Below are 22,500 nucleotides of genomic sequence, written 5' to 3' on the forward strand. Positions count from 1 at the left end.
ACCGGTGCGTTACGTGTCAAAGGACCGGTGCGTTACGTGTTGAAGGACCGGTGCGTTACGTGTCAAAGGACCAGTGCGTTATGTGTCAAAGGACCGGTGCGTTATGTGTCAAAGGGCCGGTGCGTTACGTGTTGAAGGACCGGTGCGTTACGTGTCAAAGGACCAGTGCGTTATGTGTCAAAGGACCGGTGCGTTACGTGTTGAAGGACCGGTGCGTTACGTGTTGAAGGACCGGTGCGTTACGTGTCAAAGGACCAGTGCGTTATGTGTCAAAGGACCGGTGCGTTATGTGTCAAAGGACCGGTGCGTTACGTGTCAAAGGGCCGGTGCGTTACGTGTCGAAGGGCCGGTGCGTTACGTGTTGAAGGACCGGTGCGTTACGTGTCGAAGGACCGGTGCGTTACGTGTCAAAGGACCGGTGCGTTACGTGTCGAAGGACCGGTGCGTTATGTGTTGAAGGACCGGTGCGTTACGTGTCGAAGGACCGGTGCGTTACGTGTCGAAGGACCGGTGCGTTACGTGTCAAAGGGCCGGTGCGTTACGTGTCGAAGGACTGGTGTGTTACGTGTCGAAGGACCGGTGCGTTACGTGTCAAAGGGCCGGTGCGTTACGTGTCAAAGGACCGGTGTGTTACGTGTCAAAGGACCGATGTGTTACGTGTCGAAGGACCGGTGCGTTACGTGTCAAAGGGCCGGTGCGTTACGTGTCGAAGGACTGGTGTGTTACGTGTCAAAGGACCGATGTGTTACGTGTCAAAGGACCGATGTGTTACGTGTCAAAGGACTGGTGTGTTACGTGTCGAAGGACCAGTTTGTAGGATTTAGTGGTATCTAGCGGTGTTGGTTTCAGATTGCAACCAACTGAATACCCCCCCCCCCCCAGCAAAGGTCCAAGCAAAAATAATAAAAAAGAAAGAAACATGTAACAGTGCAACAGGACAGAATATGATGATTAGTGAGAAGTATCTCACCTGTTTGCAGTGTTTGTCGTTGTCCATGCAGGGCAGCGAGCGGTCTGGGTAACCGTCGATGTCCGTGTCCACACCGCATGTGTTCCCGTTACCTGCCCAGCCCACGTTACACTGCAACATACCAGCACACAGAAAACTGCTTCACCTGGTGAACATTCAGCTGTAGAAGCTTCAGCGTGATTATGTTGACTGATAGTCAAGTGTAACTGCATCCCAGGTCTGAGAGGGGAGGGGGTGGGGGGGTGGGGGGTGGGGGGTAGTCGTGTTTAGTTCACAGCTCAGAAACAGGTTTCACTGTGCAGATGGCTGCAGCGCCACACTCACCGTACAGGAAACCTCTCCGTTCCTCTCCATGGTGCAGTGAGCATTGTTGTCACAGGGGTTAAAGGTCAACGTAGCACATGACTTCCTGGGGAAGCAACCTGACGTCTGGTTACCAAGGAAACCCGGTTTACAGCCTCCACACTTAAATGAACCCTGAGAGAGACAGGGGGAGAAGACAGGACATGTTTCCATCAGCTGTCATTTCTAACGTTTCAGTAGAGGGCGCCAGAGTCAGCTGATAATCAATCATTACTCTCTGATGATTATTCTCATGTAGTTTTCTTCATTCTGCTGCCTGGAAGACAAACATTTACCCTGAGAGCTCAGTGATTGATGCGTGACCTGCGTGTCTGACGCCATAAAATCCAAAAGGACGCAGTAAACTTACTATCCACGCGTCCGGGGAACACACCCTCTTTTTCCCTGATAATGCTACATTGTGAACTACGGAGGCCCCCAAGGGTCACGGTGAAATCATGTAAATAAACAGATGATGATGATGATGATGATGATGATGATGATGGGTGCTGAGCTCTCAGAGCTTCTAAATGTTCAGAAACAGAACAGAGACGGAAACTCACCACAGTGTTGATGCAGACAGAGTTCGGTACGCAGGCGTCAGGTAGATCTAAACACTCATCAATATCTCCACAGACCTGACAGACAGATAGGTAGAGAGACAGACAGACAGACAGACAGACAGAGAGACAGACAGACAGACAGTCAGGTAGAGAGACAGACAGACAGACAGACAGACAGAGAGACAGACAGACAGACAGGCAGACAGTATTATTATTTATTATGTGTAAAATAAGTTCAGCTAGTTTAGTTTTTAAGAGATTTCTTTAAAGGCAGAGTCAGAGCTGATTTACAGCTGTGACTTTGACCACAAGTCACAGCCATGATGTGTATATAGAGCCAATAGTGCGTCATCAATTAAAGACGCACCTTCGAGCAGGTAGCCCTGTTATAATGGAGATGAAAATCCCTGCTGAGTCAAACCGAGTCAAGCAAAGCTAGCACATGTCTGGAAAAGGCGTATTACAGAGCCAGCTGGCTGTGTATGAACACTGTGAGGAGATATTCACTGAATTAGTTTAGACTCAATGACTTTAATTATATATAAAATAGTTCTATATTAAATACATTTATTGTTTTTATTCAGGTCAATATTCACACTCACTGTGAGCCCTGGTAGCCTGCTGGTTCAAACGTATACGACATGACCACAATGTCTGTGGTTTGTCTCAACTACATGACACACCCACTTTACTACATGACACCCACTTTACTACATGACACCCACTTTACTACATGACACACCCACTTTACTACATGACACACCCACTTTACTACATGACACACCCACTTTACTACATGACACCCACTTTACTACATGACACACCCACTTTACTACATGACACACCCACTTTACTACATGACACACCCACTTGTTTAGGTTTAGGCATGCGGAGGGGGATGTTGGGGTTAGGGTTAGTGGTCGGGGGGGGGGGGGGGGGGGGTGTTGTGTCTGAAAGACTGCAGTTAGACCCTTCTCTCAAAGCGCGGTACTGTTCTACTGGCTCTGCACTGACCTGCTTGTGTGTCTTTGCGTAATCCAGTCCAGTTCCAACCAGCTGCGCCCCCCACAGGCCAGGAGGACATGGCTGACAGCTGAACCCTCCCATAGTGTTCACACAGGCGTCAGGAGAGAAACAGGGCTGCAGCTCACACTGAGACACAGAGGGGGAGGTTATGTGGTTGTTATCTGGTTGTTGGTTGTTATCTGGTTGTTATCTGGTTGTTGGTTGTTATCTGGTTGTTGTGTGGTTGTTGTGTGGTTGTTGTGTGGTTGTTTGGTCATTATCTGGTTGTTATCTGGTTGTTGTGTGGTTGTTTGGTCATTATCTGGTTGTTATCTGGTTGTTGTGTGGTTGTTATCTGGTTGTTGTGTGGTTGTTATCTGGTTGTTATCTGGTTGTTGTGTGGTTGTTATCTGGTTGTTTGGTTGTTATCTGGTTGTTATCTGGTTGTTGTGTGGTTGTTGTGTGGTTGTTTGGTCATTATCTGGTTGTTATCTGGTTGTTTGGTTGTTATCTGGTTGTTATCTGGTTGTTGTGTGGTTGTTATCTGGTTGTTATCTGGTTATCTGGTTGTTGTGTGGTTGTTATCTGGTTATCTGGTTGTTGTGTGGTTGTTATCTGGTTGTTGGTTGTTATCTGGTTGTTTGGTTGTTATCTGGTTGTTTGGTTGTTGTGTGGTTGTTATCTGGTTGTTGGTTGTTATCTGGTTGTTTGGTTGTTATCTGGTTGTTTGGTTGTTATCTGGTTGTTATCTGGTTGTTGGTTGTTATATAGTTGTTATATGGTTGTTATGTGGTTGTTTGGTCATTATCTGGTTGCTGTGTGGTTGTTATCTGGTTGTTTGCTTGTTATCTGGTTGTTATCTGGTTGTTATCTGGTTGTTATCTGGTTGTTATCTGGTTGTTATCTGGTTGTTAGCTGGCTGTTATCTGGTTGTTTGGTTGTTATCTGGTTGTTTGGTTGTTATCTGGTTGTTTGGTTGTTATCTGGTTGTTATCTGGTTGTTATCTGGCTGTTATCTGGTTGTTGTGTGGTTGTTTGGTCATTATCTGGTTGCTGTCTGGTTGTTATCTGGTTGTTGTGTGGTTGTTGGTTGTTATCTGGTTGTTATCTGGTTGTTTGGTTGTTATCTGGTTGTTGTCTGGTTGTTGGTTGTTATCTGGTTGTTATCTGGTTGTTGTGTGGTTGTTTGGTTGTTATCTGGTTGTTATCTGGTTGTTGTGTGGTTGTTATCTGGTTGTTGTGTGGTTGTTGGTTGTTATCTGGTTATCTGGTTGTTTGGTTGTTATCTGGTTGTTGTCTGGTTGTTGTCTGGTTGTTGGTTGTTATCTGGTTGTTATCTGGTTGTTGTGTGGTTGTTGGTTGTTATCTGGTTGTTATCTGGTTGTTATCTGGTTGTTGGTTGTTGTGTGGTTGTTGGTTGTTGTGTGGTTGTTGGTTGTTATCTGGTTGTTGTCTGGTTGTTATCTGGTTGTTGTCTGGTTGTTATCTAGTTGTTATCTGGTTGTTGCGTGGTTGTTGGTTGTTATCTGGTTGTAATCTGGTTGTTGTCTGGTTGTTGTGTGGTTGTTGGTTGTTATCTGGTTGTTGGTTGTTATCTGGTTGTTGTGTGGTTGTTGGTTGTTATCTGGTTGTTATCTGGTTGTTATCTGGTTGTTTGGTTGTTATCTGGTTGTTATCTGGTTGTTAACTGGTTGTTGTGTGGTTGTTGGTTGTTATCTGGTTGTTATCTGGTTGTTATCTGGTTGTTTGGTTGTTATCTGGTTGTTATCTGGTTGTTTGGTTGTTATCTGGTTGTTATCTGGTTGTTGTGTGGTTGTTGGTTGTTATCTGGTTGTTATCTGGTTGTTTGGTTGTTATCTGGTTGTTGTGTGGTTGTTGGTTGTTATCTGGTTGTTATCTGGTTGTTGTGTGGTTGTTGGTTGTTATCTGGTTGTTATCTGGTTGTTTGGTTGTTATCTGGTTGTTATCTGGTTGTTGTGTGGTTGTTGGTTGTTATCTGGTTGTTATCTGGTTGTCATCTGGTTGTCATCTGGTTGTTGGTTGTTATCTGGCTGTTATGTGGTTGTTTGGTTGTTATCTGGTTGTTATCTGGTTGTTATCTGGTTGTTGTGTGGTTGTTGGTTGTTATCTGGTTGTTGGTTGTTATCTGGTTGTTATCTGGTTGTTGGTTGTTATCTGGTTGTTATCTGGTTGTTGGTTGTTATCTGGTTGTTATCTGGTTGTTATCTGGTTGTTATCTGGTTGTTGGTTGTTATCTGGTTGTTATCTGGTTGTTGGTTGTTATCTGGTTGTTATCTGGTTGTTGGTTGTTATCTGGCTGTTATGTGGTTGTTTGGTTGTTATCTGGTTGTTATCTGGTTGTTGGTTGTTATCTAGTTGTTGGTTGTTATCTGGTTGTTATCTGGTTGTTGGTTGTTATCTGGCTGTTATGTGGTTGTTTGGTTGTTATCTGGTTGTTATCTGGTTGTTATCTGGTTGTTATCTGGTTGTTGGTTGTTATCTGGTTGTTATCTGGTTGTTGTGTGGTTGTTGGTTGTTATCTGGCTGTTATGTGGTTGTTTGGTTGTTATCTGGTTGTTATCTGGTTGTTATCTGGTTGTTATCTGGTTGTTGGTTGTTATCTGGTTGTTATCTGGTTGTTATCTGGTTGTTATCTGGTTGATGGTTGTTATCTGGTTGATGGTTGTTATCTGGTTGATTGGTTGTTACCTCGTCGATGTCGCGGCAGTGTGTCCCGTTGCCGCTGGTTCCAGGTGGACAGGGTCCACAAGTGTATCCTGGATACTGCATGCTCTCCATGCAGGCCACGCCCTTATAGCAGGGGTTGGGGGAGCATCGGGAACGAGGTTCGTGGAAACCTGCAGACAGGTGGAGAGATGCTGGTTTCAATCAGGTCTTCAGGTACACACCTGCTGCACTGACAAACACAGAGCTGCTGACTCACCACAAACCTGACACTCCAGGATGGTGTTTCTGATCAGAGACATCTCCTTCACCTGAGGACGAGGGACAACAATCAGCTGCTCACATATGGGAACACACGCTGTCTCACCTGCCTGCCTCTGTCTTACCTGTCTGTGTCTGTCTGTCTCTGTCTCACCTGTCTGTGTCTGTCTCACCTGTCTGTGTCTGTCACACCTGTCTGTGTCTGTCTGTCTCTGTCTCACCTGTCTGTGTCTGTCTGTCTCTGTCTCACCTGTCTGTGTCTGTCTGTGTCTGTCTCACCTGTTCTCTGATGTCCTGTCGCAGCTCTCCCAGGATCTGGTTAAAGATGATGAGCTGACCAATCAGAGCCTTGGTGTGATCACCTGACAGGAAACAATGAGAGCAACATGATCCACAGTCATTGATCTGTATGCAGGTGAACTTGATCAGCTATGATTATTGATTGGTTATCAGAACAGTGAAACTCACCCAGGATGGAGTGCACCTCCCCGCTCACTGAAACATGAAAGAAAACTTATTGATATGATTTTAATTTATTGATTATATTTGATCGAAGTGATCAGCTGACCTTCTTCTCAGTAGCACCTGACCTTCAACACTGTAACACCTGACCTTCATCACTGTAACACCTGACCTTCATCACTATAACACCTGACCTTCATCACTGTAACACCTGACCTTCATCACTATAACACCTGACCTTCATCTCTGTAACACCTGACCTTCTTCTCAGTAGCACCTGACCTTCAACACTGTAACACCTGACCTTCATCACTGTAACACCTGACCTTCATCACTATAACACCTGACCTTCATCACTGTAACACCTGACCTTCATCACTATAACACCTGACCTTCTTCTCAGTAACACCTGACCTTCTTCTCAGTAACACCTGACCTTCATCACTGTAACACCTGACCTTCATCACTGTAACACCTGACCTTCATCACTATAACACCTGACCTTCATCACTGTAACACCTGACCTTCATCACTGTAACACCTGACCTTCATCACTATAACACCTGACCTTCTTCTCAGTAACACCTGACCTTCTTCTCAGTAACACCTGACCTTCGTCACTGTAACACCTGACCTTCTTCTCAGTAACACCTGACCTTCGTCACTGTAACACCTGACCTTCGTCACTGTAACACCTGACCTTCATCACTGTAACACCTGACCTTCTTCTCAGTAACACCTGACCTTCATCACTGTAACACCTGACCTTCATCACTATAACACCTGACCTTCATCACTGTAACACCTGACCTTCGTCACTATAACACCTGACCTTCATCACTGTAACACCTGACCTTCGTCACTATAACACCTGACCTTCATCACTGTAACACCTGACCTTCGTCACTATAACACCTGACCTTCATCACTGTAACACCTGACCTTCATCACTATAACACCTGACCTTCATCACTATAACACCTGACCTTCATCACTGTAACACCTGACCTTCATCACTATAACACCTGACCTTCATCACTATAACACCTGACCTTCATCACTGTAACACCTGACCTTCATCACTGTAACACCTGACCTTCATCACTGTAACACCTGACCTTCGTCACTATAACACCTGACCTTCATCAATGTAACACCTGACCTTCGTCACTATAACACCTGACCTTCATCACTGTAACACCTGACCTTCTTCACTATAACACCTGACCTTCGTCACTGTAACACCTGACCTTCGTCACTGTAACACCTGACCTTCATCACAGTAACACCTGACCTTCGTCACTATAACACCTGACCTTCGTCACTATAACACCTGACCTTCGTCACTGTAACACCTGACCTTCATCACTATAACACTTGACCTTCATCACTGTAACACCTGACCTTCGTCACTGTAACACCTGACCTTCATCACTATAACACCTGACCTTCATCACTGTAACACCTGACCTTCATCTCTGTAACACCTGACCTTCATCACTATAACACCTGACCTTCATCACTGTAACACCTGACCTTCATCACTGTAACACTTGACCTTCATCACTGTAACACCTGACCTTCATCACTATAACACCTGACCTTCGTCACTGTAACACTTGACCTTCATCACTGTAACACCTGACCTTCATCACTGTAACACCTGACCTTCATCACTATAACACCTGACCTTCGTCACTGTAACACTTGACCTTCATCACTGTAACACCTGACCTTCATCTCTGTAACACCTGACCTTCATCACTGTAACACCTGACCTTCATCACTGTAACACCTGACCTTCTTCTCTGTAACACCTGACCTTCATCACTGTAACACCTGACCTTCTTCTCTGTAACACCTGACCTTCTTCTCTGTAACACCTGACCACCACCTGACCACCATCTGACCTCCACCTGATCTGGATCTGACATCAGACCACGTCAGACCACTTGAGACCAGGTTCAGGGTTACCTGTCCTACCTGTTACAGTGCTGTGGAGCACAGAGATGAGAGGAGTTAAAGGGTTAATGAGGTGAGTTTACCTGAGTTGTAGGCTGAGGAGTCTCCCTGGAACGGACAGTCAGTCAGAGCTCCGGCTTTGGCAACGCTGCCCCCCAGAGCCAGTCTGAGGGACTCCACTGCACCCTGACGGGGGGGGGGGGGGGGGGGGGGGGGGGGGGGGGGGATTGTCAGTGATCAGACAGAGCTCAGTCTGTCTCTGAGGTTGTATCAGTAAATATGTTTAAATGTGATAAAAGTGAGACAGGAGAGACAGACAGGTGAAGAAGTGTGAACCATCAGACAGCCTGCTGGCGCCCTCTACAGGCTGCAGAGTTCATTACAGCCACAATCTGAACAAACTACATCCTGGTGATTTATGAATCAATAATATGTTCAATTATAAAAAGTATTAATGGTGTAAAATTATTATTATTATTATCATTATTATCATTAATATTATTATTAAAGGGTAACTTTGCTGATTTTCTATCTTTGTCTTCATGTTTGGATCCAAACCAACAATGAACTGATCTACTAACAAGTATTGTGTTTGTATAATTGCTGATATATCTGATTCCTCCGTCGTTGTCCAGAAACTATTAAAAACACGTCAGTGAGTCACATCGCTGCACTGGGTCACATGTTCCTTCATCAAGAGTTTTGGTTTAGAAACGGCTCCAAAGACTAATAACAGCATCATGTTTTCAGTCTCTGGAGAGTAGTTCTGTGTAAGACGCTACTGAGCATGTGCAGGAACACGGTTCTGTTTACAGCTTCACTAACTTGTTGTGCTGCAGATAAACAACATCTTAATTTTAAGAGGTAAATTTATAATGTCAAGAGACAAACTAACATGACTGAACTCTTCATGATGAAGAAACGTGTCAGTAGATCACTGACACGTCGACTTGTTAGTAGATCAGTTCACTGTTGGTTTGGATCCAAACATGAAGAAAAATAGAGAAAATCACCAGAATGATCCTTTAAATTATCTTTCACAGCGTTTCGTAGTTTATTACAGTGATTCGATTTTCTTTGTGTATCAGAGATGAAGACTGACTCCAGACCAGACAGGAGACAGATCTCTAGTCTTTGTGTGATCTAGTGCTGCAACAATTAGTCAATAAATCAACAGAAAAATCATTTTCACATTTTGATAATCGAATAATCGTTTTAGTAAATTTGTTAAATAAAAATGCCGAGCATCAGCTGGTGGCAGCTTCACTAATGGGAAGACCGGAAGCTTCTCTGTGTAATTTATGACAGTAAACTGAATTCCTTTGTATTTCCTCGGGATCTTGTGTTTTCCTCTATTTTGTGACATTTTATTGACAAAACGGTGATTTGAATAATTGAGAAAATAACTGGCAGATCAATCGATGATGAAAATAATGGTTAGTTGCAGCGTTAGTGTAACCTCACCATCGATCCCGGCTCACATTTCTTCTCCAACTACAAATCTTTTCAAGGCTGATTTACAACCGCAGGCTTAAGAATGATTTCTGAACATGAAGTTTGTCCTGAGGTTTCGCTCATATGGACATTAAATGTGAGGATTTCCTCCTGTGATCCCACACACACCTGGAGTCGAGCGTACGCCTTCTGTCCGTGTCGGATCTCCACCATCTCCGCCTCTCTGGGCAGAGGAACCAACGGCGGCAGACCCTGGCTGGAGTCGGCCAGTCGGCAGTTGACGTACAGCTCCATTTGCATGTTGTCGCGGTGAAGGCCGCCGAGTCGCAGGATGATGGAGTGACTCCGCCCGTCGGCCAGGTTGGCGTTCTGCAGGCTGACAGTGTGAAGCTTCCCGTCAGCTCTGACGTAACGCACCAGCACTGAAGAAGAAGAAGAAGAAGAAGAAGGTGGTCACTGTTTCTGCTGACCTCATCAAACAGGTCAGGTGTCGGTCAGGTGACTCATCTACAGAATCACTGTAGTCAACTTTCATCCAAATGTGTCTAAATTATAACTGGATTTCAAGAAAATGTTCAGTATAAAATGCAGTGAATGTAACAGATAAACAGTCGCTGCCATTAAACCGTCGCAGAAGAAGAAACAGCGAGATGACGTCGTTAAAAGAGCGACAGTCAAAGCTCAAACGATGGAAAACATGATGGAAATATGACATTTCTGTTAGTTTCATGTATTGATTTGAGGAAGGTTACAGTCTCCTCATCATCGCTCCACACAGATCCGATGTTTTCAGCTCTTCAGTGACGTTTCAGTCACATGATTCATTTATTCACTCAGTCTGTTTCCTGTCTGAGCTGCTGTTACACCTCAGACAGGAAACTGGACTGACACAGGTGGACCGAAACACACATGAGCTCGAAGTTTGTTATCAGACAGACTTCAACATGTCAGAAATGAAATATATCGTTGAACTGTTTAGTTACGGCGAGCAGTGACTTATAGCTCCTAACAGCAGGAACAGGTGCATGCTGGGTGATAATTCACAGAAAAAGAAGCACACAGCCAGATGTGGAGTAACAATAACAATGAAATTATAATTAAAATGCCTAAAAAAAGAAGGTTTCCAGTTAAAGTCTCCTGTCAGACTGATCTGAAGTCAGTTTTCAGGATCAGCTGATGAGTTTGTATTCAGACAGTAAAGGTGAGTCAGGTCAGCAGTCACCAGCGTTTACACAGAGAGAGTCTGTAGATCAGAGACTTTTCTGTTGGCAGCTCACAGCAGCAGGAAGAGGGAAAGCTGACCAATAAAAACCTTCCTCTTCCTCTTCTTCCTCTGTGTCACAGAGCTCCACTGTTCTCCAAAAACTGTTCAAAAACACATCAAGGAGCCGCAGCGTCCGTCATGACAACACGTCTCACTGTCTGTGCTGCAAAAACCATCGAAACGATTCAATATTCATGACGAGTTTCACATGTGACTCCTGACAGTTGGACTGAATGTGATGAGTTTCTGTTGTCACGTGATGTGTCATGTATGTTTTCATGTTGTATGAACGTTGTGTGAATGTTGTCCAGACTGAAGACTTTTCTGTTTGTCTTTGGATTCATATCTTATTCTATTGTAGCTTATTTTAATTTACATTTCACTCATTTTAACTGTATTTAAATGGGTCTTTTTATAATGTGCACAGATTTAATTCATCTCTGAGAATGAATCCACTGATCGCAGAGATTCTGTTGGAATTAACTGAAATTCCTGCAAAACATTTCTGCTGTAAACCGCAGTGTGATCAGAACTTTAATCTATGAAACCAGCAGGTTGAAATTTCTCTTGAATGAGATGTTGAATGTGAACGCAGCTTCAGGGCTGAACTGACAAAAAGATTCATTTTCTAGATGTGATGAAATCAGGCGAACAAACAAACAAACAAACAAACATCTGAGAGACAGAAAAAACCTCAAATAAATCAAATAATAAGTTCACCGCTCTCTGATGTGTATCAGAGCTGCAACTAACAATTATTTTCAACACCGAGTAACCTGCTGGTTATTTAAGTTCAGTCAGTAAACCAGTGTGCACTCGGTAGACTGCAGATGTTGTCCAGCTGTGATCACCTGCAGCTCCAACGAGTCAGCAGTCAGTGGTGGTTTAAAATACGCTTTTCAACAACTGTGAATCGGTGCAACCATGAGACGTCCTTGAGGTCATAAATGTGCACAAAAAATATTAGACTGATGGGTCCAGTAGTGTGTGAGATTCTCTACAGACACACACGATCCCTGCAGATTAAACCTGGCTCCTGTTGTATGAAGATGAACTCAGTCTGACAGACGTCTTGTTGACAGTTTCCCTGAGAAACCATCGAGCAGAAGGTAAATCCTACAATACAGCTACAACCATTAGTCAATTAATCAATTAGCTGCCAACTATTAAATCAATTGATTAATTTGAGTTATTTTTAAGAAGAAAAAGTTCAAATACTTTGATTCCAGCTTCTTAAATGTGAATATTTTCTGGTTTCTTTAGTGTCTATGACAGTAAACTGAATATCTTACGTCATGTTGGACTTTGGATCAACCAAATGACTCGATCTCACTCTCTGCTGTCGCTGATCACTGCGTCTGATTCACACGAGCCTTCAGAAGCTCCTGCAGGTTCAACTGAACTGACAAACACTTTTAGTGCTGACTGACTCTAACAGACTGTAAGAAACTCACTAGCCTAGCAACATGAAAGCTACAAGCAACCCAGAACGCACCACTCTCTGTAGGAGCCACTCTACATTCAAAAAGAATATCTGATGATGTGAACACATAACTGTTTCATTAATTTCCTGAATAAAATATCATCTTACTGAATGTCTTTGTGTTTTGGATTGTTGGACGGACAAAACTAGACTTTTGAAGACGCCTAGGACGCCTTGGAAGGACATTTTTCACTACATTTTCATTGTTTTTTGATGTGCTACAGACTAGTTAATCAAGAAAACATGGATGTTCTCCATCTTTCCAAACTGTCCAAACTTTGTTGACAGCAGCAGGATATTATTTATCCAGAGAAATGTCACTGAGAGCCCTGCTGCAGGCTGCTGTTTCTGTCAGAGACGGACATGAAAGTAAATAAAGCTCTGACAATTGGTGTCAGTAGGTGTCAAAGGACAGTTCCCAGTGTTCCCAGTGTGTTAAACCAGCAGTCAGGTGTCTGTAATCATTCCTTCTGTTCATACTGGATATTAAAAGATCCTTCAAATGTGTTTTCAATGGAAGTGATGGAGGATAAAATCCACAGTGTGTCCACACAGTCATTTAAAAGTCTGTGTGAAGCTTCTATTCAGCTTCATCAGTCTGAGTTAGTCATATCAAGTGGATATCTGACACATTTACAGTCTTTTTAGCATCAAATTCCCTCTTTGTGTTTCCTCAGACAGTGTTTCCCTGTTGAGCTGCAGGTGGAAGTATAGTAACAAAAAGAGGGACTTTGGCACTAAAAAGACTGTAACGTTGAAAGATATCTACTTGATTTGACTCATTTGGACGCTGAAGCTTCATATTAGCTTCAGACTGTGGATTTTGTCCTCCATCACTTCCATTGTAAGGTCATTATGAAGGGATCTTCTAATGGTCAGTATGAACAGGAGGAATGATTACAGCAAGAAACACAGCGTTAATGTTCATTTGATGACTGACTGTTGGTTTAAAACTGTGAACTCATCCTTTAAAGTTGAATCACCAACCTTTATTGATCTTCCCCATGACAGCGACCTCCAGGTACTTCCTGTTGTCCTCTTTGCTGTAGAGACCCAGCAGGACTCCTCCCAGCTTTGACGGCAGCCGAAACGTCGACACCACGTAGACGTCATTGAGCGCGCTCAGACCACCTGACAGCTTCTCCACCGCTGCAACACTCTGCTTTGAGTCCTGGAGACTCAACACGTCAATCACTGAGGAAGAGGAGGAATCACAGACACGTCAGTCACTAAGAGGAGGAATCACAGACACGTCAGTCACTAAGAGGAGGAATCACAGACACGTCAGTCACTGAGGAAGAGGAGGAATCACAGACATGTCAGTCACTAAGAAGAGGAATCACAGACACATCAGTCACTAAGAGGAGGAATCACTGTGTTAATCACAGAGTTAATTACAGACTTAATCACAATGTTAATCACATGATTAATTGCAGTGTTAATCACAGTTAATTACAGTATTAATTACAGTGTTATTATAATATTAATCAGAGTTAATTACAGTGTTAATCAGAGTTAATAAGTGTTAAGTGTTAATTACATAGTTAATTACAGTGTTAATCACAGACATGTCAGTCACTAAGAGGAGGAATCACAGACACGTCAGTCGCTGAGGAAGAGGAGGAATCACAGACACGTCAGTCGCTGAGGAAGAGGAGGAATCACAGACACGTCAGTTATGAAGAGAAGGAATCACAGACACGTCTGTTGCTGAGGAAGAGGAGGAATCACAGACACGTCAGTCACGAAGAGAAGGAATCACAGACACGTCAGTTGCTGAGGAAGAGGAGTAATCACAGACACGTCAGTCACTAAGAGAAGGAATCACAGACACGTCAGACGCTGAGTAAAAGGAGGAATCACAGACGCGTTAGTCACTAAGAGGAGGAATCACAGACACGTCAGTCACTAAGAGGAGGAATCACAGACACATCAGTCACTAAGAGGAGGAATCACAGACACGTCAGTCACTAAGAGGAGGAATCACAGACACATCAGTCACTAAGAGGAGGGATTACAGACACGTCAGTCACTGAGGAAGTGGAGGAATCACAGACACGTCAGTCACTGAGGAAGAGGAGGAATCACAGACACGTCAGTCACTGAGGAAGAGGAGGAATCACAGACACGTCAGTCACTGAGGAAGTGGAGGAATCACAGACACGTCAGTCACTGAGGAAGAGGAGGAATCACAGACACGTCAGTCACTGAGGAAGAGGAGGAATCACAGACATGTCAGTCACTAAGAAGAGGAATCACAGACACATCAGTCACTGAGGAAGAGGAGGAATCACAGACATGTCAGTCACTAAGAAGAGGAATCACAGACACGTCAGTCACTAAGAAGAGGAATCACAGACACATCAGTCACTGAGGAAGAGGAGGAATCACAGACATGTCAGTCACTAAGAGGAGGAATCACAGACACGTCAGTCACTAAGAGGAGGAATCACAGACACGTCAGTCACTGAGGAAGTGGAGGAATCACAGACACGTCAGTCACTGAGGAAGAGGAGGAATCACAGACATGTCAGTCACTAAGAAGAGGAATCACAGACACATCAGTCACTGAGGAAGAGGAATCACAGACACGTCAGTTGCAGAGGAAGAGGAGGAATCACAGACATGTCAGTCACTAAGAAGAGGAATCACAGACACATCAGTCACTAAGAGGAGGAATCACTGTGTTAATCACAGAGTTAACTACAGACTTAATCACAATGTTAATCACATGATTAATTGCAGTGTTATTATAATATTAATCAGAGTTAATTTCAAAGTTAATCACTGTGTTAATTACATAGTTAATCACAGACATGTCAGTCACTAAGAGGAGGAATCACAGACACATCAGCCACTGAGGAAGAAGAGGAATCACAGACACGTCAGTCGCTGAGGAAGAGGAGGAATCACAGACACGTCAGTTATGAAGAGAAGGAATCACAGACACGTCAGTCACGAAGAGAAGGAATCACAGACACGTCAGTTGCTGAGGAAGAGGAGTAATCACAGACACGTCAGTCACTAAGAGAAGGAATCACAGACACGTCAGACGCTGAGTAAAAGGAGGAATCACAGACACGTTAGTCACTGCGTAAAAGGAGGAATCACAGACACGTCAGTCACTAAGAGAAGGAATCACAGACACGTCAGACGCTGAGTAAAAGGAGGAATCACAGACACGTTAGTCACTGCGTAAAAGGAGGAATCACAGACACGTCAGTCACTAAGAGAAGGAATCACAGACACGTCAGACGCTGAGGAAGAGGAGGAATCACAGACACGTCAGTCGCTGAGGAAGAGGAGGAATCACAGACACTTCAGTTGCTGAGGAAGAGGAGGAATCACAGACAAGTGAGTCACTAAGAGAAGGAATCACAGACACGTCAGTCACTGAGGAAGAGGAGGAATCACAGACACGTCAGTCGCTGCGTAAGAGGAGGAATCACAGACACGTCAGTCGCTGCGTAAGAGGAGGAATCACAGACACGTCAGTCACGAAGAGAAGGAATCACAGACACGTCAGTTGCTGAGGAACAGGAGGAATCACAGACACGTCAGTCACGAAGAGAAGGAATCACAGACACATCAGTTGCTGAGGAAGAGGAGGAATCACAGACACGTCAGTCACTAAGAGGAGGAATCACAGACACATCAGTCACTAAGAGGAGGGATTACAGACACGTCAGTCACTGAGGAAGTGGAGGAATCACAGACACGTCAGTCACTGAGGAAGAGGAGGAATCACAGACACGTCAGTCACTGAGGAAGAGGAGGAATCACAGACACGTCAGTCACTGAGGAAGTGGAGGAATCACAGACACGTCAGTCACTGAGGAAGTGGAGGAATCACAGACACGTCAGTCACTGAGGAAGAGGAGGAATCACAGACACGTCAGTCACTGAGGAAGAGGAGGAATCACAGACATGTCAGTCACTAAGAAGAGGAATCACAGACACATCAGTCACTGAGGAAGAGGAGGAATCACAGACATGTCAGTCACTAAGAAGAGGAATCACAGACACGTCAGTCACTAAGAAGAGGAATCACAGACACATCAGTCACTGAGGAAGAGGAGGAATCACAGACATGTCAGTCACTAAGAGGAGGAATCACAGACACGTCAGTCACTAAGAGGAGGAATCACAGACACGTCAGTCACTGAGGAAGTGGAGGAATCACAGACACGTCAGTCACTGAGGAAGAGGAGGAATCACAGACATGTCAGTCACTAAGAAGAGGAATCACAGACACATCAGTCACTGAGGAAGAGGAATCACAGACACGTCAGTTGCAGAGGAAGAGGAGGAATCACAGACATGTCAGTCACTAAGAAGAGGAATCACAGACACATCAGTCACTAAGAGGAGGAATCACTGTGTTAATCACAGAGTTAACTACAGACTTAATCACAATGTTAATCACATGATTAATTGCAGTGTTATTATAATATTAATCAGAGTTAATTTCAAAGTTAATCACTGTGTTAATTACATAGTTAATCACAGACATGTCAGTCACTAAGAGGAGGAATCACAGACACATCAGCCACTGAGGAAGAAGAGGAATCACAGACACGTCAGTCGCTGAGGAAGAGGAGGAATCACAGACACGTCAGTTATGAAGAGAAGGAATCACAGACACGTCAGTCACGAAGAGAAGGAATCACAGACACGTCAGTTGCTGAGGAAGAGGAGTAATCACAGACACGTCAGTCACTAAGAGAAGGAATCACAGACACGTCAGACGCTGAGTAAAAGGAGGAATCACAGACACGTTAGTCACTGCGTAAAAGGAGGAATCACAGACACGTCAGTCACTAAGAGAAGGAATCACAGACACGTCAGACGCTGAGTAAAAGGAGGAATCACAGACACGTTAGTCACTGCGTAAAAGGAGGAATCACAGACACGTCAGTCACTAAGAGAAGGAATCACAGACACGTCAGACGCTGAGGAAGAGGAGGAATCACAGACACGTCAGTCGCTGAGGAAGAGGAGGAATCACAGACACTTCAGTTGCTGAGGAAGAGGAGGAATCACAGACAAGTGAGTCACTAAGAGAAGGAATCACAGACACGTCAGTCACTGAGGAAGAGGAGGAATCACAGACACGTCAGTCGCTGCGTAAGAGGAGGAATCACAGACACGTCAGTCGCTGCGTAAGAGGAGGAATCACAGACACGTCAGTCACGAAGAGAAGGAATCACAGACACGTCAGTTGCTGAGGAACAGGAGGAATCACAGACACGTCAGTCACGAAGAGAAGGAATCACAGACACATCAGTTGCTGAGGAAGAGGGGGAATCACAGACAAGTGAGTCACTAAGAGAAGGAATCACAGACACGTCAGTCACTGTGTAAATGGAGGAATCACAGACACGTCAGTCGCTGAGGAAGAGGAGGAAACACAGACATGTCAGCCGCTGAGGAAGAGGAGGAATCACAGACATGTCAGTCACTAAGAGGAGGAATCACAGACATGTCAGTCGCTGAGGAAGAGGAGGAATCACAGACATGTCAGTCGCTGAGGAAGTAAAGGAATCACTGTGTTAATCACAGAGTTAATTACAGTGTTAATCACAGAGTTAATTACAGTGTTAATCACAATGTTAATCACATGATTAATTGCAGCGTTAATCACATTTAATTACAGTATTAATTACAGTGTTATTATAATATTAATCAGAGTTAATTTCAAAGTTAATCACAGAGTTAATTACAGAGTTAATCACTGTGTTAATTACAGAGTTAATTACAGTGTGAAGTGTTAATTACATAGTTAATTACAGTGTTAATCGCAGAGTTTATAAGCGTTAAGTGTTAATCACAAAGTTAATTACAGTGTAAATCAGAGTTAATAAGTGTTAAGTGTTAATTACATAGTTAATTACAGTGTTAATCACAGAGTTAATACGTGTTAAGTGTTAATTACGTAGTTAATTACAGTGTTAATCACAGACACGTCAGTCACTAAGAGGAGGAATCACAGACATGTCAGTCACTGAGGAAGAGGAGGAATCACAGACACGTCAGTCGCTGAGGAAGTGGAAGAATCACTGTGTTAATCACAGAGTTAATTACAGAGTTAATCACAGAGTTAATTACAGTGTTAATCACAGAGTTAATTACAGAGTTAATCACTGTGTTAATTACAGAGTTAATTACAGTGTTAATCACAGACACGTCAGTCACTAAGAGGAGGAATCACAGACACGTCAGTCACTGAGGAAGAGGAGGAATCACAGACACGTCAGTCACTGAGGAAGAGGAGGAATCACAGACATGTCAGTCGCTGAGGAAGAGGAGGAATCACTGTGTTAATCACATAGTTAATTACAGTTAATTACAGTGTTAATTACAGAGTGAATTACAGTGTTAATCACAGTTAATTACAGTGTTAATCACATAGTTAATTACAGTGTTAATCACAATATTGATCACATGATTAATTGCAGCGTAAATCAGTTATTTACAGTATTAATTACAATGTTATTATAATATTAATCAGAGTTAATTACAGTGTTAATCACAGAGTTAATTACAGAGTTAATCACTGTGTTAATTACAGAGTTAATTACAGTGTTAATCACAGAGTTCATAAGTGTTAAGTGTTAATTACATAGTTAATTACAATGTTAATCACGGAGTTAATTACAGAGATAATTATAGTGTTCGTTACAATGTTAATCACAGAATTAATCACTGTGTTAATTTCAATGTTAATCAAAGTATTAATCACAGCTTTAATCACAGCTTTAATTACAGTGTTAATAAAAGCGTTAATTTAGAGTTAATCACAATGTTAATCACAGAGTTAATTACAGTGTTAAACACAGAATTAATAACAGTATTAAGTGTTAATTACAGTGTTAATTACAATGTTATTCACAGAGTTAACCACAATGTCAATCACAAAGTTAACTACAGAGATAATTACAGTGTTAATTTCAGTGTTAATCACAGTTTCAACAACAGTGTTAATCAGTGTTAATTACAGCGTTAAGCACAGTGTTAATTATAGTGTTAATTACAATGTTAATTGCAATGTTAATCACAGTGTTAATCAGTGTTAATTTCAAAGTTAATCACAGAGTTAATTACAGAGTTAATCACTATGTTAATTACATAGTTAATTACATAGTTAATTACATAGTTAATTACAGAGTTCATAAGTGTTACGTGTTAATTACAGAGTTAATTACAATGTTAATCACAGAGTTAATTACAGAGATAATTACAGTGTTCATTACAATGCTAATCACAGAATTAATCACTGTGTTAATTTCAATGTTAATCAAAAAAAGTATTAATCACAGCTTTAATCACAGCTTTAATTACAGTGTTAATAATAGCGTTAATTATAGAGTTAATAACAATGTTAATTACAGAGTTAATTACAGTGTTAAACACAGAGTTAATAGCAGTGTTAAGTGTTAATTACAGTGTTAATTACAATGTTAATCACAGAGTTAACCACAGTGTCAATCACAGTTAACTACAGAGATAATTACAGTGTTAATTTCAGTGTTAATCACAGAGTTAATTACAATGTTAATCAGTGTTAATCACAGTTTCAACAACAGTGTTAATCAGTGTTGATTACAGCGTTAAGCACGGTGTTAATTATAGTGTTAATTGCAATGTTAATCACAGTGTTAATCAGTGTTAATTACAGTGATAATTACAGGTTTGTTAGTGATGTATAGAAGGTTTGCGGAGCAGCAGTCAGTGCTGGCAGCCTGGAAGAGCCCAGTATGACCAGTATGTTATGTTCTGTGTGCGTTTCTCTGCCTTTTAAAATATAATTTAATTGTAAACCAGCAGATGAAAATCACACAAAGTTCTGACACTCCAGAAATCAGTCGATCAATTTCATCTGGAAAAGTTCATTAATGGTAAAAGTATGAATGTGTGTGTAGAATCTGAGACACACATTCAGACTGTTGAGTGAAGAAACTCCAGTTGATCATTGAACTGCAGTTCAGCTCTAACAGGATGGTCGTGATGATCCGGTTTACCTGATGTTTCAGGGTCCTGGTGGTCTACATAACTCTTTCTGCTGTCACAACTCAAACTGTCTCTAATCAATAATATCTAATCAATACTTAATCCGGTCACAGATTCAGGTGCAAGAACTTCTACAAATGAGTTTCAACTGTTGATCATGTTAATCGATCATCTCATTGACGCGGAGTTTATTCGCGTTGAACGTTAATTCAGCAGCGGTCGGTTCTGTCGGTGTTACCTTGTCGGTCCGGTCCGTCCGTTCCGTCCGGGACTCCCGCCGCCAGCTGAGCACCAATGACTGACAGCAAAACCGGAACCACGACGCTCCAACCCCCCATGTCTGAGAGAGACCGGGACAGGGCCAGGAGAACCGGCAGGGAGAGGCTTGTCTAACGGGGACGGAGAAGCGGGAGAACCGAGCCACACAGCCGGATCCAGAGAGCAGAGACGCGGCGGCGGCGGCGGAGAGCTTCCGTCCGGAGGAGCAGCAGGAGAACCGGGGAGCAGAGGACACACGGAGCCGGGGAGAGACAGACAGCCGCCGGACCGACCGGAGGAGAAACAGCTGGAAACTGCTGCTGGCGCGCGCCGCTCGTGCGCGCAGAGTGACTGAAAAGCGCGCGACTGAAGAAACCCGCGCGGACGAGAGTTTCTGTCCGACATGACGGAAATATTACAACATGAAAGTTTATTAATTATGTTATAAAGTCCACGAGGAGAAGAGAAAGAGCGGAACAATAAGAATATTTATGATAATTCTGAATTAAGACTTTATAAGACGAGCTGATGACGTTGAGACCGACCGATAGGTGAACAATTATCAGCCGGTTATTGGCTAATTGCTGATATATCTGCGTATGTGTCGGCCGATAAATGAGAGGAAATTAAAGGACAGAAATACCAAAGATAAGTTTTAAAAATGTTAAAGAGAAGTGATGCATTTATTTTAATCTGCAATTTTTACATTTGTTTTTCTTGAACTCAAAAATGTTAATTTGAGATGTGTTGTGTGAAAATGTAATAATAATATCAGCTGATAACATTAAACTCTCAAGTATCGGTTGGGCTATAATAAGTGATAATGTTTATTTACTGTCAGTAACAGCTGACTGGAGCATCTCAGCACTTTGAGTCAGAAAGGCTAAATTTAGATTTATCACAAGTATATTTTTTATATATACTGAGTAAAATGAAACTGAGACACCCTTCAGATACACATACTGAATATACATTGTATAATATATAATATATATGCAAATATAGAGAGAAAATATAACTATGTTAACTAAATCAGTTCAGACTAAATAACAGTTATTCAGTGTTGTTAGTTTGGTCATTTGGAAGTGAAGCTGTTACTGAATCCTATTAATAATCTTTCACTTGTTTGTTTGTTCTGTGGATGTTTTCATTGTTTTCTGTAATTCTTGTGTAATAAATCACCTTAAATAAATGTTGACTTAACTTTTATGAGGTATTCAATATACAATAATGTTTTTAATTAGAGTGATTGGATTATAAAATGTGAAAAATAAGGACACATTATCCAGCTGAAAAATGAAACAGAAAATCCTGAAGATGGAACCAGAAGCTGTTTAATGTTTGTTTTTACTGGTGATCGGTGGACTGATGCTCTGTGCGGCTGGAAACAGGCTCCATTGTTACCAGCAGCAGGTCAGAGGTCAGAGGTCAGAGGTCAGGTCTCTGCTGTCCATTCAGCTTTTGTTCTGGACCTCCATTCAGTCCTGCAGCGGCCCGGCAGAGGGTCCAGAGCCAGACTGTGAGAACCAGAGACATTCTGTCTGTTCTTCACCTCGTCATGAGGCTGCTCCAAGGTTCAGATTTGGTTTCAGGGTGAAAGTTTGAATCAGGTTTCCCTCCGCAGCCTTTTTATTTACAGTAACATAACTTTATTTATACATCATGTAGAGACAAACTGAGAAACACAGTGTAAACATAGAACATAAAACATTCTTTAAAAACTGCAAATTATTCATATTTTCAGTGATTTACAGCCATATATGAATTTAATGAAAATGAG

General features: G+C 42.6%; 1 protein-coding gene across 1 annotated transcript in view; it reads right to left on the bottom strand.

The window, feature by feature from the left end:
* Nucleotides 1-20,878, bottom strand: part of thbs3a (thrombospondin 3a) — a 46,464-nt gene extending 25,586 nt beyond the window's left edge. Inside the window, exons 1-12 of the mRNA XM_044359427.1 lie at nucleotides 20,701-20,878; nucleotides 13,440-13,646; nucleotides 9,874-10,127; nucleotides 8,334-8,436; nucleotides 6,295-6,321; nucleotides 6,106-6,188; nucleotides 5,825-5,876; nucleotides 5,590-5,738; nucleotides 2,890-3,027; nucleotides 1,876-1,950; nucleotides 1,295-1,447; nucleotides 971-1,081 (exon numbers count right to left, since the gene is read on the bottom strand). Of these exons, the coding sequence (XP_044215362.1) occupies nucleotides 971-1,081; nucleotides 1,295-1,447; nucleotides 1,876-1,950; nucleotides 2,890-3,027; nucleotides 5,590-5,738; nucleotides 5,825-5,876; nucleotides 6,106-6,188; nucleotides 6,295-6,321; nucleotides 8,334-8,436; nucleotides 9,874-10,127; nucleotides 13,440-13,646; nucleotides 20,701-20,800 (1,452 nt within the window). The 5' untranslated portion in view covers nucleotides 20,801-20,878. The remainder of the gene's footprint in view (nucleotides 1-970; nucleotides 1,082-1,294; nucleotides 1,448-1,875; nucleotides 1,951-2,889; nucleotides 3,028-5,589; nucleotides 5,739-5,824; nucleotides 5,877-6,105; nucleotides 6,189-6,294; nucleotides 6,322-8,333; nucleotides 8,437-9,873; nucleotides 10,128-13,439; nucleotides 13,647-20,700) is intronic.
* Nucleotides 20,879-22,500: the final 1,622 nt, after the last annotated feature.

The sequence above is a fragment of the Thunnus albacares genome, chromosome 8 (assembly GCF_914725855.1).
Source record: "Thunnus albacares chromosome 8, fThuAlb1.1, whole genome shotgun sequence".
Taxonomy (NCBI): domain Eukaryota; kingdom Metazoa; phylum Chordata; class Actinopteri; order Scombriformes; family Scombridae; genus Thunnus; species Thunnus albacares.